At 51.2% G+C, this 18,151-nt stretch overlaps 1 protein-coding gene across 1 annotated transcript in view; it reads left to right on the top strand.

The window, feature by feature from the left end:
• The window catches only part of DNAH9 (dynein axonemal heavy chain 9), a gene marked incomplete at both ends in the record, with an annotated part of 144,840 nt that extends 127,290 nt beyond the window's left edge, over positions 1-17,550 (top strand). Inside the window, 6 exon segments of the mRNA XM_082294246.1 lie at positions 684-875; positions 1,200-1,391; positions 2,147-2,317; positions 4,647-4,829; positions 11,963-12,352; positions 17,323-17,550. Coding sequence (XP_082150372.1) covers positions 684-875; positions 1,200-1,391; positions 2,147-2,317; positions 4,647-4,829; positions 11,963-12,352; positions 17,323-17,550 — 1,356 coding nt within the window.
• Positions 17,551-18,151: the final 601 nt, after the last annotated feature.

Below are 18,151 nucleotides of genomic sequence, written 5' to 3'. Positions count from 1 at the left end.
ACAGGGCTTGGAGCACCCTGGGATAGTGGATGGTGTCCCTGCCCATGGCAGGGGTTGGAAAAACATGGACTTTAAGGTCCTTCCAACAGAGAGTTCTGTGATCCTGTGGCTCCCTCCCCATGTTTCTGGTGAGGGATGCTGAGCACATGCAGGTGATGGGGCATTGAGTGGGTGCATGTGTCCTTCCTTCCCTGTGTGTGTTCCTGTGCAAAGCCACTCGGAGCTGGGAACTGTAAATATTAAGTCAGAAAATATTTGTTGGAATTTGCCAATAAATTTGCAATGCAAAGCCACTGACTTTGAAAATTAGCACGTGTGTGTGAGATGCAAACATGGACTGGAGGACAATTTGACTGGCCTCCTGTCCCAGGTAACGAGGGGCAAGGACAACAAGTGCCAGCAGGGGAGGTTCAGGTTGGATGTTAGGAGAAATTTCTTAACTGGAAGGGTGGTTAAGCACTGGAACAGGCTGCCCAGGAAAGTGGTGGAGCCCCATCCCTGGAACAGGTCAGAAAATACAGTTCACAATTAATTGGGCATGGGGCTATTTGGTCAAAGGTTGAACTTGATGATATGGGGGTGTTTCCCAGCCTTGGCCTCTGTGATTCACCCCTGTCCAAAGTCCGGTGTGTTTGTGTTCCCTGGGAGCCTCTGGGGCTGAGGGCAGGTGTCCTGTGTTGCAGGACACCCTGGAGATGTGCAGCCAGGAGAAGGAGTTCAGGAGCATCCTCTTTGCCCTCTGCTATTTCCACGCAGTGGTGGCCGAAAGGCGCAAGTTCGGCCCCCAGGGCTGGAACCGCTCGTACCCCTTCAGCACCGGGGACCTCACCATCTCTGTCAACGTGCTCTACAACTACCTGGAGGCCAGCTCGAAGGTGGGGGCACCACAGGGGGGCTCTGGTGGCTTTGAACTGCCAGGGGTGGCCTGGTTTGTGCTGAAGCTCTGGGGAAGTGTCCTGAAATGCCGTTTCCTTGGTGCCTTTGGGTTTAGAACTTCATGGTTCGGGGAGCCTTTGGGAGGAGATGGGAGGCCTCAGTGCTACTTGCTCAGTGGGAACACTGTGGTGTGATCAAGCTTTCCTAGGGCAGGATTGAACTCCTACCTGATGCTTGTTTGCTGAGAAAATTGAAGCAGTGAGGTGGGAGCCCTGAGGGCTCGGGGCAGTGCTTGGGCTCAGCCCTCCCTGCTGCACACCCAGGTCCCGTACGATGACCTGCGCTACCTCGTGGGGGAAATCATGTACGGAGGTCACATCACAGATGACTGGGACAGGCGGCTCTGCAAAACCTACCTGGAAGAGTTTATTAAGCCAGAAATGCTGGAGGGAGAACTCTGCCTTGCTCCTGGATTTTCCATCCCAGGGAACATGGACTATAATGGCTATCACCAGGTAAGCCCTTGGTTTGCTGCCATTATTTATGCATGGAAATGGGATGCCCCATAATCTGCCTTAGGAGGCAGGAGCAGGGCTGCAGCGTTCCTGCACTCTTCCTCTTATCTGCCATTATGTTCTGTTCCTGTGGATGTTTCAGCATTCCCCTGCATGAGCCAAGTCTAATGGTAATTTGCTACTTCATCGCGGGCTCATTCTGTTTGTGCATGAGTAGAACAACTGTATTGGTGCTTGAGACTTAAGCAGGGCTCCTGGAAAATTACATCCACATACCGTTTGCTAAAATGGCCCTTTCAAGCTCCTTTTATCATCAGTTTTGATGAGAATCACTGAAGGGTCATGTTGATCTACTTACTGATCTCATCTGCTCTTTGTACACAAATGCAGTAGCAGAGAGAGGCACATTAGGCTGGTTTTGTTCATAAAACTTAACTACTGGAAGCTCAATTCCCACAAGAGATTCCAGGATGCTGATGCTGAAATGCACAGAAGATAATTACTAGAGAAGGTCCAGCCTGAGACACGGAGCCAAGCCAAACTCCAGCAATTACAGAACTTTCCCAGCAGGAGTAGAAGCAGCTCTGTAAACATTTGTTCTCTCCTTCCTCCATCACTTCCCCAGTGTTTCAGCCACAGGCAGGGCTGGGGCAGCCTGGGCTGACCTGTTTGGGGGGATGAGTCCGGCACTGGAGCTCTGCAGGCAAAGCGCCCCGGACTGTTCCTATAAGTTGCTCCTGACTCTCTCTGTGCAGTACATAGATGATGCCCTGCCTCCAGAGTCTCCCCACCTGTATGGCCTGCACCCCAACGCCGAGATCGGCTTCCTCACGCAGCACTCGGAGCAGCTCCTGCGCGCGGTGCTGGAGCTGCAGCCCCGGGACGGCAGCGCCGGAGAAGGCGGAATGGGGACCAGGGAGGAGACGGTGAGAGTGCACAGGGAGAGCTGCTGGGGTTTGGTGCCTGTCTCATCCATCAGTCCTGTCTAGCTCAGGCTTGTCCATTGTTCTGTGTTCTGCCTTTGCCTGCCTCAAGCTTGGTTTCATGCAGAGCATCGCGCTGGCGGGGTGTACCTGAGTATTGGCAGTAACAGGGCAGTGCCTCTTAATTACCCCTTGCACTGCAGAGCCTTCGTTATCATCCTCTGAAGGTGTTGCAAATAAACCTTCCCTGAGCAGCAGCCCCTGTGACTGGCATAGCAATGGGCCCCTGAGCACACTGCCTGCCACCCGCAGCGTGCCACCCAGAGCTCAGCCCTCCTCTCACTGCTGCCACCACGTCCCTCCAGCTCCCCAGCTCCCAAGGGCCTTGTAATTCCTTCTTTCCAGCTGAACTCCTTTGCTGTGCCGGTGTCCTGGGCTGATCTCAGCCCTCCCTGTGGAAACTCACAGCTCATTAAAACGTGGCCCAAACATCCCTGACAGGATCTGGAATCAGCCAACACATGCTCAGGTTTTCACTCCTGCAGTCTTAAGGTGCCAGCTCTGCGTTTGAAGCTTTGCAAATTAATGACTGGCTAATAGCAGCTCATACGAAGCCGTGGTTTCACACGAGCTTCCTTTGGCTTGGTGTGAAGCTGGGGAACTGACTGCCTTCCCCTAAAGGGGCTCCTAGAAGTGCCCAGCATGGGCAGTTTTCAGTTCCTACTGGAATTTGAGGTGAGGGGAATAATCCAGAGGTAGCAAAGCCAAACAAGATGCTCAGAGATAGCAAATGTGAGTGCCTCTTCTCCCCTCCCACTCCTTTTGTTATTGAAACACAAATAAACTCCTCAGCCAGAGAAGCAAAATGACCAGTGAGTGCCCCAGCAGTGGTGTCACAGGTCATAACCACCCTGGTGACAGTCAAGAAGACTCTCACAGGAGCATAGAAGTCCTCATGGCTCTGCCTGGGAATAAAATCTGCCTGAGAGCAAGCAGAGAGGGACCTCAGTGCCCGGTGTCATGCCTGGGGACACGCTCCCACAGCTCATTTTCTTCCTGGGGTGATCTCTGTCATTGTCCAAGCTGTCCCTTCCACTTGGTCCTTGGATGGGAGTGAGCAAAGCCTTGTCTCAACTCCTCCACTGCAGGATATCCAGCCCCTGGTTTGGCTGAGGTCATTTTAGGGAGCTTCAGGGAAAATGTGAGCCTGTCATTTTCCCGAGGCTCTGACAAGTCCAGTTACTCCCACAGATTTCTGAGGTCACATTACAGCAAACGAGCTGTAATTGCTGTGAAGGAATCAGAGCCAAAGGGACTTGCAGGGGACTTTCAAATTAGCAGATATTTCTGTATTGCCCCCGAGGTGCAGCTGAGGAGCTTTTCCAGCTTTGGCCACCTGTGTGGCTGCAATAACAGCCCACACATCGTCACTGCTGGCAGGAGCAGAGGGTTGGGAAGGGCAGCAGTGGGAGGGGATTGGAGTACAGGGTCCAAAATATGAATATTGGTGGCCCTGGCTGTAAAATGACCCTGCCCTGGCTGGCAGCTGGCACTGGCCCTGCATGCCAGGTTTGGCACTTTGGATCATAGAATTTTAACTGTTTTATGTGTGCCCAAGAAGTGCCCAGGAAGCAGAAGTGTTGCTCAGGTTCCAGCTCAGAAGTAAAGCAAAGCTTTGAGTGAGACACTTCCACAGCCCATGTAACCCTGGGAAATGCAGCTGATCCCATGGACAGGAGGGGTGTTCATGCCTCATTGTCAGAAAGGGGTTTGTCTCTTTTATTTAATTTTTTCGATACTACAAAGATCCTGTTGCACTGGAGCTTTCCCTGTTCAGTACTTAGAGTCCCAAAGAAACTGTGATGGTGACCAGAAAATAATTTTGTTTCGTTATGCTTTTCTTCCACGGCTCCTGTAGTCCAGAATGCCAAATTCAGCTTAAAATTCAATTTTATATAATCACATCTCTCCATCAATACACCAGAGAAAACCAGCTCATAAACGGTGTTGTCCTGAGGCTCAGCTGAGGCTCCAGCCCCATCCATCTCCTCGTGAGTGTGAGCTCGGGAGAAATAAGAGAGCCAAGAAGAAGGGAGGCTGCCACATGTCACAGGGACATTTATAAACCATCATTTTGAAAGCTGCCTGTCTGACATTAACTTCTGTCAGCATTTGGATTTTAATAGGATGGGGCAAGCTCTTTGAAAGGTGCCCACGGCTGACAGGGATGGTTTTGGAAACACTGATGGGCAGAGGGAGTTCTCACAGTTCAGGCAGCTGTGAGCCCAGGGATCGCCCACCAGCATCCCCCTCTCTCCTGCCTTTGGCACAGGTGCAAACCCTTCTGGAAGAGATGCTGGAGAAGCTCACAGATGAGTTCAACATGGCAGAGCTGATGGCAAAGGTGGAGGAGAGGACACCCTACGCTGTGGTTGCCCTGCAGGAGTGTGAGCGCATGAACGTCCTCACCGCCGAAATCAGGCGCTCGCTGGCGGAGCTGGAGCTGGGGCTGAAGGTACTGATGCCTTTTCCTGGTCTTAAAATCAAGAGTCAAACACGGTTAGAAGGGGAAAAGGGATTTTACCTTGGTATTTATTTTAAGGATCCTTAGGTGCACACATCCAGGTCATGTGCATCGAGATGCACCCCACAATGCCCACCCCCAAAAGATCAGGTATCACATTCTAGGTGTTACTAATTAGCAGATCTATCAAAGACTCCCCAATGAGAGGCTCAAGTGAGCCCCCCTCCCCACGGAACCTTCCCCTGGATGGTTCTACCTTGGTTTACAGAATGTGTTCTGGAGAGGACCTTGGGCTCTGGGGCACGCTGATCCCTGGCTACGAAGCTTCTAAAATGTTGAGTCTCTCAGCTTGACAAACAAGTCCAAGAATGAGGCAAAAAGCACTGGGAATACAGAAGTTATAAAAAGGTATAACAGGGGTATAAAAGAAAAGGCAAAAAATCTTCATGGCATCAGTAGGAGAGCTGGAAAATCCTGCAGGGTGCTGCTCAGGGAGTAAGAGGTGTCACAGGGAATGCTTTGCTGCTGGCTCCACAGGGCTCACAGGTGGATTTCTGATGGCACAGTGTCTGCAGGCACTGGGAGGGGTTACAGGCACACACAGCAGTGCTGCCTTTGGGTAACAGGGGCCAAGCGCTTCTGGCCACCCCAGATTGTGGCACAGCAACAGCAGGTCACTCCCAAATTGAGACATGGCCTACTTAAAGGTGAGCCAAAAATCACATCTTTTCATAAAACGTCCATCGGTGGGGGGAACTTGGAACAAAGTGTCTCAGAGGCACAGGCTGAGCTGAAATCAAAGATTGGTTTTGTGTGAAGGCACAAAATGTCCAGAACTGTGAGAGAAAAAGGCTAAAACCACAAGAGTTTTGGAAGAGCTACAACTGCCCTTGCTGGGTGTGAGCCACTGGAGGAGGGCGGGAGCTGACCTTCCCAAGGGAGTCACTGTCTGTGGGGCTCCACTGCTGCTGCTGCTGCTCCTCCACCTGGTGTGAAACGAGACTCTGCCCCATGTCTGTGTCCCCGTGGGTGCTGGCTTCGCCACACCAGTTAGGATACAGATTTCTGGGTTCAGCAGGGTGCATGGGAGGGCTGTGATTGATGCTGCATCCACTGGGAGGAGAAGTCACCTCCTGCACCCGCCCAGGCACTTAGTGGGACAAAATATAAAAGGCTCTGAGTGCCCCTTAGGGGATGAACCAGCACGGTCAGGCTGCACTGCCAGGAGCTGCCTGGGCAGTCCTGGTCCTCTGGAACAGCACTCTCCCTCTGCCTTGGGGCTCTTCCCCGCAGCCAGGTGCTGTCCATCCCTTGGGAAGGCTGCAGTGCAGGGCAGGAATGCAGCCTGGAGCCGGCAGAGCAAAGCTTCACCACTGCTCTGCTGCCTGCCCTGCCTCACCCTGCACACACAGCCGGGCCCTGGAGGATGTCCTGCCCATCAGTCAGTGGGCATTCGCTGCTCCATCATTTCCACAATGACAGGCTGCCATCCCATTTCACTGCAGTGCTCAGCTCTCACAGCTGGTTTGCACAGCTGGGGACCACTGTGGCTGAAGGATCTGGGCTTTGACCTAGCCCATTCCCAGGAAGAGCTGAGGGTGAGCAAGGAGGGCCAGCCCTGGGATGGAATGACATCCCAAACCTCTCCCAGGGACAGCTGGGAAGAGAAACCTTCAGCTGCCCACCCTGCACAGGGAGGGGCAGGCTTGGCTCGTGATTTAGGCAGCAGCAGGATTGGGACCAAGCTGCTCCCAAATGCCAGCTGCACCCTGGAGCCAGCAGCTGCAGATGTGGCTGCACTGCATTTGCTGCTGGTGCTTATTAAAGGAGAGACGTCAGCGACACTTGTGGTGGGTCAGTGTGTACAGCCCCTTTTGAAAGAAGCTGATATTTATGTAGTCAATTATCATAAACAGATTTCTCTTATTTTCTAGCATAAGGCAGTGGAATTGAAAATTCCGTTTCCTGAGACAGGTAAACAGAAGTGATTTAATGTTCCAATCCCAGAGCCCCAAACAAGATATAATTGTGACTTGGACAGTGTGTGGCAATTAGATTTAATGTGGGGAAGGATGTGCTGTTTAATGTTGGTCGGGGAACGAGGGGATGAATAGCGTGCAAATAAACCACAAACAAAATAAACCACAGGAATCACAGGTGCAGACCTGTCCCCAAAGCCTGCCACCAATCACGGCAGGGCAGGAGATGGGATCTGCAGAAAAGGCTCCTCTAAGGGCTGCAGCAGCCACAGCCCCTGGGCTGGCATGCAGGGACACCCGGGACTGGGACTGCAGGAGAAGCACAGAGCAGAGGAGCAGCAGCCTTTGCCATTTCTCCCTCTGGTGTTTGCTGCAGAGACGCATCTGAAGGCTCTGAGAGGCCGTCAGTGGGCACTTCAAAGAGTCATGGAGTCCTTAAGGCTGGAAAAGACCTTTAAGATCACCAAGTCCAACCGTCCCCCCAGCAGCACCACCGTGCTCACCACGGAACCACGGCCTCAGGTGCCACATCCGTGGTTTTCTGGACACTTCCAGGGTACTTTGGCTCAGTTGGTGCTGACACCACCAGGGCTCTGGGTTCAATCCCTGCACAGGCCATTTACTTAAGAGTTGGACTCGATGATCCTTGTGGCCCCTTCCAGCTTGGAATATTCTGTCCATCTGTGGTTGGTGACTCCAGCCCTGCTCTGGGCAGCCTGTTCCAGTGCTTTACAGCCCCCTGCCTGAAGAAAGCTTTCCTAATATCTAAACCAGGTCTTCCCTGGCACAGCTTGGGCCTGGTTCTTCTGTGTCTGCAGGTAGATGTCACACGTGGGTCCCTGCAGAGCTGAACTGACCTTGTGCATGGCCCAAAACCCTGCTCAGCGTCCCCCACGTCACTTTCCACACCTCAAGGACCACGGAACAGCCAGAGGGGGATGATGGCTCTTTCTGCTGCTGCCCTGGCTTGACTTCTGGGCCTTACACTGAGCTTGGGGAAGAAATCCTTCTTTAATTGTTCCTTTCAGTGAGAGCCCGTTCATCTCTGGGGCTGGGGGCCTGCACTGAGAGCACTCAGAGGAGGAGAGTTTACAAACCAGGCCCCACAGAGCTCAGCAGAGAATAAATAACGCCCAGAGAAAACAAGGCTTATTGTTTTTAACTGACTGAAGGATCTGCCAGAAGGCGGCGATTCGGAAATGTCACGGCTAATTTGAATTTTTGAATAATTCATCGTGTCGTCCTAGCGGAAAGTGATTGTTTGGTCCAAAAATAGGAGACATCCCATTAGGAGGAAGAGAAATTGCGATAGACTGGTAGCCATCAGAAATAACTGGCATGGTGCATTTCAAAGCCCTTTGTTCTGGCTGGCTTGGGTGGGACCAGAGGCTGGGCTGAAGCACTTGCATGTTAATGTTGTACCAGCCTCGTTTTTGCAAGCAGATCCTCTGGTTTGCAATTTGGGTGAAGGATGAGCCTCCAGAATGAGGATAATATGTACTGTAAAATAGCAAAGACCAAATTTTGATCGGCAAGCTGGGTATCAAGTGAAAATAACCTGAACTGAGAAAACAATTTGTGCCAATAGTGTGCTCATCTTGAGGGAATGGCTGCAGGCTGATTAGGATTTCCTTCAAGGGTGTCTTTAAATGAAAATTACTCCCAGTGTTGGGGGAAAAAAAAATTTTAAAAGTAACGTGAATAATTTCTGATGCACTTTAGTATTCAGCATCTGAAATGCAAATTTATGCATAATTGTGTTTGGACAACTCTATGAGATTGCTGCTGTAGATGCTTTGAACGCTCACAGGAGACTCAAAGCATGCTTGAGTGCGCAGGCTTTAAAAATTGCTTTTCTCAAGCCTTGCTGAGAATTACATTTGCTAATTCATTTGTTTCCTGCAAGTAAAACTAGACATGATATATGATCGAGGGGGGTTGTCTTCAAATCAATTTGGCTGCTTGCACACATTCTGCCATGTTCTTACCCACGTCAAAACACTTCCAGGAGCACAAAATCCTCCTGTTGCAGTGTCCTGCTGTGGCCAGTGCAGGACTTTCTTTTCTTCCTGCATGGCCTTGCCATGGCTTTAGCCCAGCCCCTTGGTAGCTCCTCTTTGTGCCCATTTTCTCCTGAGGATGGAGATCATGATGGAGATTTTGGAAGGTTGTTCTTCATATTTTAGTACTAATTGCAAGTGCTCCTTTTTCATTTAACCTTATTTGCTGTTTTAGCTTCGAACCCCATCTTAAACCCTTTGTACTCAGGATTTTCTCTATCCACCAGAAATCAGCTCTCCGTGGGGAAACCCAGCAGGTTCAGACAGTGTCTGCCTTTAAAACCTTGCTGCATTTAACAAATCATGTCTGGAGCAGAGGTTTAATCTTGCCTTGCACCAGTCCATCCTGTTGAGAGATTAACATTTCGCAGGGAGGGGATTTTGGGATGGGAATCCACAGACCTTGGGAGGGAGGGAGATTCTGAATGGAGATCCAGGGCTGCAGTGGTTTCCAGGCACACAAAAAGTTCTCAGCTCCCATTGGAACTAGGGGGTGCTGGGGACTTCCCTTGAATTCCTGCCCTTGCCTATTGCCAGACAAAAGGAATTTTAGTGGGAATGCTTAGAAATTTTCACAGGAACTAAAAAAGGAAAGAAATAGGACAAGGGAAGAAAAAAAGGATAAGGGCTGTAAGTCAGGTTCTGAAAACCAGAAGTGCTCAAGGGGACATTTCCAGGGCCCAAATTCAGCTGACACCCTTCCTCCCAGGGGCTGGACACAGTGGAGGGAGCAGGTGTGTGTCCAAGCCCTTGCTGGGGCCGCCATCCAGCAAATCCCAGGGCTGTGTTTGCCACAGTGTGGTCACCTCAGAGGATCCTTGGTTCCCTCAGAGGATTCCTGGCCTGGAGACAGTTGTCTGCCAAGGGAGGCTCTGGTCTCTTTGCAGGGCACTTCCTTGGAGAAAGTTTTGCTAACCCCAGAGCAAGCCTGGTTTGCCCTAAGGAGGATGTGGCCAGGTAGGTGCATCTTCTCCAGGTGTCTCTTCTCCCAGGTGACAAGTGACAGGACAAGACGAAATGACCTCAAGTGGCACCAAGGGATGTTTAGTTGGATATTAGGAAAAATTTCTTCACATAAAGGGTTGTCAAGCATCAGCACAGGCTGCCAAGGGCAGGCTCAGAGGGAGGAACCATTCCTGGAAGTGTCCAGAAAACCACGGATGTGGCACCTGAGGCCGTGGTTCCGTGGTGAGCACGGTGGTGCTGCTGGGGGGACGGTTGGACTTGGTGATCTTAAAGGTCTTTTCCAGCCTTAAGGACTCCATGACTCTTTGAAGTGCCCACTGACGGCCTCTCAGAGCCTTCAGATGCGTCTCTGCAGCAAACACCAGAGGGAGAAATGGCAAAGGCTGCTGCTCCTCTGCTCTGTGCTTCTCCTGCAGTCCCAGCCCCGGGTGTCCCTGCATGCCAGCCCAGGGGCTGCGGCTGCTGCAGCCCTTAGAGGAGCCTTTTCTGCAGATCCCATCTCCTGCCCTGCCGTGATTGGTGGCAGGCTTTGGGGACAGGTCTGCACCTGTGATTCCTGTGGTTTATTTTGTTTGTGGTTTATTTGCACGCTATTCATCCCCTCGTTCCCCGACCAACATTAAACAGCACATCCTTCCCCACATTAAATCTAATTGCCACACACTGTCCAAGTCACAATTATATGACTGGACTTGGTGATATTAAAGGTCTTTTTCAGCTGTCAGTGTGACCCACAGGGCATGGTCAGCACAGGAACAAACTGCAGGGATCTTTAACTGCTGAGCTCTGACAAGCATTGCCAAACAACTGTGGGGGCTGCTTTAAGATGATTTCAACTTTTGCTAAAGCTCCATAGATTTTTGTGGCCCCAGCAAAGGGCACCTCTGCTGACCTCACGGCTGGAGGCACTGAAGTCCTGTGAAAGAACAGTTGGAATCTTCTAATGTGAATAGACTGACCCAATTCCCTCACCCTAGTTCTCAGCAATGGCTCAACTGATTTCAGCTAATCTTTCCAAAAACACTTTGCCCGAGGCAAAGTGAAATTGTAAATCAGATAAATTTTGGCAAAGTGATAAGGGAACAAAAGGAAGTGTTTATAATGGAGAGCAGTGATCGACATTATCTGTGAGTCTCCAAAGTGCTGGGGGTGTTGTGCCCCTCCAGCTGAGCACAGAGTGTGCAGAGATTTCAGTCGTGGAGATCATTCCATACCAGGGAAGCTGAGCCTGCTTTGCAGGCTTTCTCTTCACATCCTGCATGAGTGAGCCAGAATCAGAGGAGTTGTTCAGGACATTGTCTGGTCCAACCCCATCCCAGAGCAGGGACAGGCAGAGCAGCTTGTTCAGGACCATGCCCTGCTGGGTTTTGAACCTTTCCAAGAATGGAGACTCCGCTGCCTCTGTGGACACCTTGTCCCAGTGTTCAGCCACCCTCACGTTGTACTTCAGTGGAATGTCCTGGAATTCAGCGCTTCTGGCAGAACTGATACAGGCTTCTAAAAGCTTTAAAACTAATTAATTGCTGCACAAAGGAAAAGTCAAACCTCTCTCTTTATCTCACTTGGCTGAATCATATCTTAGTTTGTTGTGTGTTTCCCTGCTGTGGAAGGAGCTGTGATTGTATTTGCAGACAACACGTGAAGTCAGAAAGACAATCTTGCACTGCAAAGCAGTAAATGGGGGGGGGGGGGGGGGGGTGGAGGAGAGGAGGGGGATAGGACTTGACATAACAAATATTTGGACAGTTTTAGAGTAGATCATCAGAGACTCCAGTATCCTGCCCTGGCAGTGAGTGAGAACAGCTTTACACCCCTGAAAATCTGCGAGTCCATGAGAGAAAACAGAAAAAACATTGGGACAACTGAGGGACAGCCCTGCTGCTGTCACTGTTACACAGCTTTTCCTCTCAGTAGCATTTTTACAGCAGAGAGGATGGGGATGCAGGAATATGCAATAGGAAGTGTGCAAGAAAACCCCAAACTCATGAAGTCACTCCCGGTACGTGGGCAGCAGTGACTGTGTGGGGTGCTGCGCTCTTCCCCACATCCTGGCCCAGCTCTGCTTCCAAGCAGGCTCTGCTGGGCAGTTGTCAGAGCTGACTGTGCCCTTTCTCACCAGGGGGAGCTGACCATGACCAGCGACATGGAGAACTTGCAGAACTCCCTCTTCTTGGACATGGTGCCCGAGTCCTGGGTGAAGAGATCCTACCCTTCCACGGCCAGCCTGGGCTTGTGGTTTGCCGACCTCCTGGCTCGCATCAACGAGCTCGAGGCCTGGACCAGGGACTTCTCCTTACCCTCTACATTGTGGCTTGGAGGGTTCTTCAACCCGCAGTCCATCCTGACAGCCATCATGCAGACCACGGCCCGGAAGAACAAGTGGCCTCTGGACAAGATGACGTTGCAGTGCGATGTGACAAAGAAGAGCAGAGAGGATTTTGCCAGTGCTCCTCGTGAAGGGGCCTATGTCCATGGGCTGTTCATGGAGGGAGCACGCTGGGACACTCAGGTGAGCTCTGCAAGGCTCGTGGGTTGAGAGAGGACCCACAGGGGTTGTGTTCTTCCCTGGGTATTCCAGGGAACAGGAGCTCATCTCAAATAGTCACCTGAGCTCTTTGGGAATGAGAGATGGGAGATGTGGGCCTGTCCTGTGCAGCCTGAGTGGGTGTCCAGGGTGTCAGGGGAACCCCCCTTGGAGCTGGGTGTTCCATGGCTGTGCAGGGCGGTCAGCTTGGACTGACCATCGACCATCCCGTTGGTACAAGGGGAATCTCAGCCTCAGGGTTCAGTCAGTACTTGAGGTGCTGCTACAGACACAAACCACGGGGTTCTCTCAGGGCTGCATTGTCCCCACACCTTCACACGGATGTGGTTCCACTGCTGCCTCCAGAAGTGACCTGGCAGACTTTTGTGGGGTCACTCACTTGCCTGTTTGGCAGCAGTGGGGAGAAAGGAGGGGACATCCTCAGAGCTGGATGTGCCAAACCCAGAGCACTGTCCCTCCACTGCCAGGTGCTGCAGGATGCCATCTGCCTGGGTAGGGTCTGTGACCAGCAGTGAATCTCATCCTCTAGCTACCCCGTAAATAAAGCTGGATGAAGGTCTCCCTGTCAGTCCTTGGGACAGTTCCCAGCTGTCAGGAGCACAGTGTGCACAATGAGAGCCATTGGGCTGACAGTTCCCCATGGGCTCGGACCTCTGAGTCACCTGGCCCGTGGTGCCATGGCTCCCAGTTTGTGCTGGGACCCCCAGTTTGTGCAGTGCATGGGAATTCAAGGACAGGGCTTTCTGCAGCTCTTCCTGTGAGCAGCTCGTGCTCTGCTGCTGCTGATCCATGAGAGAGCCAACGCTCCTCAAAATGGGTCACCCAGAACTTTCATATCTGTGTCGAGCTTACCCCCTCACGAGAAGAGGTTCTCATGCCAAAACCAGCTCTGTAGCCAGCCCCAGCTCTTCAGGCTCCAAGCCAGCCTTGGAGATGCTGGTTTATGTGCTGTGGGATGTGGTGCTGGGTGCTGAGCAGCGAGGCCGTGCCTGTCACACTCCAAATCCCAGCCTGACCTCGCAATTCTGATCTAACATTCCACTTATTTATCATCTCCCTCTCTGCAATGGTTTTCCATGAAGGATAGGAAACTAGGGAAAGCTGGGACCTGCCTGATGGATGCCATTTCATCACATATCCTCGGGGAGTTGAAAGCTCCAGGCTGTTTTTCACTCTGGAAATGGCCTGAATTGGGTCTGGGAAGCCACAGGCAGCTGGGAACATTGGCAAAAGCTCTGCTGGAAGATTGCAGTGAGGATCTCACGTGGGCCAGGTCAGATCTCTCTGCTCACAGCACAAGTCACAGCAGCAGAACAGGGCCCAGCCCTGTCCATCTCCCAGCTCTGGCCCCACACTTCCCTGGCTGCTCCCTTCTCCAAGCCTCTGGTGTGGCTGCCATACACAACCCCTGGGAGATCACAGCCCCTACCACAGGGAGCACTGGATTTCTGCTTCCCTAAAAACCTGACAGAAATCAGCAGGACACGCCAGAACAGAGAGTGTTTTAAAAAATTCCTGGTCCTGCCTATCAAATATTCCATTTAAGAACATTCCAGTGCCTGCTGTTATGTTTTCTTTGCCACCACGATGAGAAAATGAATTCTGCCCGGGTTTCACCCAGCTCCAGTCAGTGCTGGGAGTGAAGAGTGAGAGGTTTTGGTGGTGCAAAGCCAGAAATCTTTGGGAAATACTTGGCTTCTCCCCTCTGCCTCCCTCCAATAACTGGTGTGGGTGATTGCATCCAGCAACAGGATTTGCCTTCAGAGACCATCCCAACTCCAGTAAATGTGGTTTTCTGATTACATTTTCCTTGTGATTGAAAGATACTGAGCAATTATGTTTATGGAGCCATTCATAATCTCTGGGTATCATGCTTCAATTTATTTCAGAGAGGAAAAGGATATTTTCATGGGTTGCTGCTCACACTGAAATATCATTTCCACCTAGTGGAACTATTCATTTTACCTATAATCCAGTGAGTACCAGTGTGCATTAATGGATGCAGGACTTTTAAAACAGGTGCACAGCTCTTTTGGGTTGTGTGCTCCTTCCAAATTAATCCTCTGATAAAAATGGCAGAGCACGTTTAGGAGAATTCCTCTGGGGAACACCTCCACTTTTAAAAGAATATTTCACATTTAGGTTGAGCCTCCAAAAAAGGGAAAGAGTCCTTCTGTGTTCTGCTACTCACATTTTTCTATTTATTTAAACATTTATGTTTGCCCTTGGGTGTCTTAAATTTATAAAACATTCATTACAAAACAGCAGGCAGCTATTAGATGAAATGAAACTAAGCAGATTATTTTGGGTGCAAATGATCTCTTGCTGCAGCCCTCTTCAAGTCACTGGGACTCAGTGGCAGTCAGAAGGATGCTGTGGCTGGGGACACTTTGAGACATTTTATCTCACGCTGCTGACGGATTCTTGGCTTTCTTGCTCTCAGCAATGGAGAGTTTGATGTCTAAAGTGTGCCCTGCCCCTCCCCAAGGGGGTTGGAGCGTGGTGGGAGAAGGGCAGGGGTGGGTTTTACACCCTCGTGTGCTCCATGGAGCTTTGCCAGCTGTGGACAGCACAACCCCTGGCATGGCACCACAGAATCCCAGACGGGGGTGGGCTGGAAGGGACCTTAGAGATCAACTCATTCCACCCCACCTCGGGCAGGGACACCTCCCACTGTCCCAGGCTGCTCCAAGCCCCAATGTCCAGCCTGGCCTTGGGCACTGCCAGGGATCCAGGGGCAGCCCCAGCTGCTCTGGGCACCCTGTGCCAGGGCCTGCCCACCCTCACAGGAAGAAGTTTTTCTCATTTCCCTTGTCCACCACCACTCTGGGACCACCTTGGAGGGATCCCTGCTGGCTCTGTGTCCCCCTTCCCTGCCAACAGGTGACTCCATCCCAAAGGCAGCCAAGCCATGCTGGGGGTCCCTGGGCCAGCTGACCCCAACGGGGCTGTGGTGTGAGGAACCTGTGCTGGGACCACCTCCACGTGCAGAGAGTGCAGGGCTTTGGGTCACAGGGGCTGGCTCTGGGCCCATCTGTCACCACCCCTGGTTTGGGACAGCTCTTTGTGCCCTCAGCCCATTCTCAATTGCCTGCTGGGAATCTGGGGCAAGCAGAAGTGAGGGATCCTTTAGGATCTGAGGCCTGAGCTCTGCAGGCACAGAACGGTGGCTTTTCAGCAGGAGTGCCGTGCTGCTAGTCAGGAGAAATTGCTTTCAGAGCAGAATTAATTTCTGATGATGAGAGCGATAAAAAATGCAAATGAGAATCAGCCCAGACATAACAAAATGATCTCTTACACAGAGGTACCTCAGGAAGATTTCAGCTCTTGTTAACCCAGAAACAGGTAGAATATCTCTTGGAAAGCACATTTGAAGCAATCTCAGCAGTAAAAAAAAGAAAAAAAAGAAAAAGGCCTGATCAAAACCCAGTCTCAGAAATGAAAGGTGTGGATTTAAGAAGATTGCATAATAATGTTTCATAAATAGCTACTGTGCAAGGTATTACACAAATTATTTAATGTTTTTTCAGCACGTTGGAAATATAAAACCCTAAACGAGAGTTGGATTTATCATAGCTGAGTAGAACAGATGGCATTAGCACAATTAAACCAAGGTGTGTTTTCTTCGCTCTTTTGCAGAACTAAATAAACTACTGGAGAGGCTGAATCTCACCCCACAACTCTGATCCGAGAGCATTTGGAATAATGATGATATGTGAAGCTCAGCTGCAGTGAGAGGCAGCTTCTTTAGCACTGAAAAGTTTCCTTTCCATTTCCCTATTTGTTTTCATTTGGTCTCTCCAGCCTCCATTAGGCAATTCTCCCTGGATATGGATTGATGTGCAGGGTATTTTATTGTCAGGAAGAGAGAGAAAAAAAAGCCAGAGAGACCCCAATTAGAGAAACAAACTTGATTTCTTGTCCTGGCAGGGTTCTCTCCCTCTCCTGGGTTGGGCAGCCTGCTGGGCAGGGCATTGCTTGGAGGAGGATGGCAGGGACTTGATATTTAATGGTGATATTCCCACAGGAAAGTCCTTTTGAATTCTCTTGGTTGCATCCATGAGAGTGGGAACAAGCCCGTGGTGGGGCCACACAAGCCCCGTGTGCATTCAGTGCCCAGACAGGGGTGTCCCAGGTCATGCTCACATCGGGGTGCTGTGGTGGGACCTTACTCAGTGACTTTCAGGCTCTTCTCAAGTGAGGGTTGTTCTCCATCCCAGGAGTTCAGGTGTCCACCCTCTCTCCCACCATAAGCAACACCTCCCACGAGGCGATTCTGGTCTGGCAAAACCCTGAGGAAGAGCTGCACGAGAATAATCCCAGGATCACTGAGGGTGGAAAAGCCCTCCCAGCCCATGGAGTCCCAGCTGTGCCCGATGCCCACTGTGTCCCCAGCCCAGAGCACCGAGTGCCACCTCCAGGGATGGGCACTCCAAACCTCCCTGGGCAGTCCCTGCCAATGTTTAATCACCCTTTCAGTGAAGAATTTCCTCCTGGTGTCCAACCTGAGCCTCCCCTGGCACAGCTTGAGGCCGTTCCTCTTGTCCTGTCACTGGTTTCCTGGCAATAGGACAAGAGAAAATGGCCTCAAGCTGCACCACGGTTGAAGGCAGGACACGAGAAGTGAAACTTTGTTCATAAAGTGGCTGAACAGGGCCAGGGACACTGTACCCACACAAAGTCTGGCTTGGATGTGAAGGTTTGAGCATCTGGTGAGAGTGCAGGCAGCTGGACCCTGGGGATGGTCTACACTGTGGTGAGACAGGGAGGTGCTGCATCCAGACCCTCCTTCCTCAAACACACTCCTCCAGCCCCTGCTTGCATCTCCCCAGTAGGAGCAGCCTGGATAAAGATCATGGGGGCTCAGGTACATCACAGAGCAGCTGATGGACACCTTGGAAATCTGACCAGTGCTTTGCCTCCTTTCCTCACAGACCGGGATAATCACGGACGCCAGGCTCAAGGAGCTGACCCCGGCCATGCCTGTCATGTTCATCAGGGCCGTTCCTGCTGACAAACAGGACAGCCGGGGCATGTACCCGTGTCCTCTGTACAAAACACGCCAGAGAGGGCCAACCTACGTGTGGACTTTTAACCTCAAAACGAAGGAAAACCCGTCCAAGTGGGTGCTTGCTGGTGTGGCCTTGCTGCTGCAGATCTGAGGCACCAGCACAGCCCCTGGTCTGCAAATCCCTCGCGATGCCTTTGTCACAGAATGCAACCAATTAACTGCTGAGGTTAACCCAAGTTCCATCTCTCTGATGGAGTCCCAAGTTATGTCCCCAGGGCTGTCTCTGTGTCCTGGGGATGTGACCCAAAGAGGGCTGTGAGGTGATGGAGGAGCAGAGTGACACATGGCCCAGGGTCCTGGTGGCTGTAAATCAATATCCTGTAATTCTCACATTGCTGCACTAGAAGATCCCAGCCCAGAGCCTGACATACCACACCCAGAGAGTGCTAAACTTAAATCTAATTTTTATTTCTCCTCATGATCCAAAGTAGTTTTAAAAACCAGCGGCCTTCTCCAAAACGCTTAAATAGTCTAATGACTTGTGAAATTCTCCAGAATTTATTCTTTTCTCTCTGTGAGTGTTTCTTTGTCGTGTGTGTAATGCTGGAAGCTGGGAGATGAGCAGATGTTGTGGTTATGAGCTGTGTCTTTGCTAACACTCCTGTAAATCTTAGAAACATTGAAAATGGTGTTAATATCCAGTGTGCTTAATGGAATCAACAGTGAAAGTACAGCACAGGGATTATTTAAGA

This window comes from Coloeus monedula (assembly GCF_965178545.1).
Source record: "Coloeus monedula genome assembly, chromosome: 19".
Classification (NCBI taxonomy): domain Eukaryota; kingdom Metazoa; phylum Chordata; class Aves; order Passeriformes; family Corvidae; genus Coloeus; species Coloeus monedula.
The sequence above is the reverse complement of the archived record's forward strand: the minus strand, read 5'-3'. Positions and strand labels throughout refer to the sequence as shown.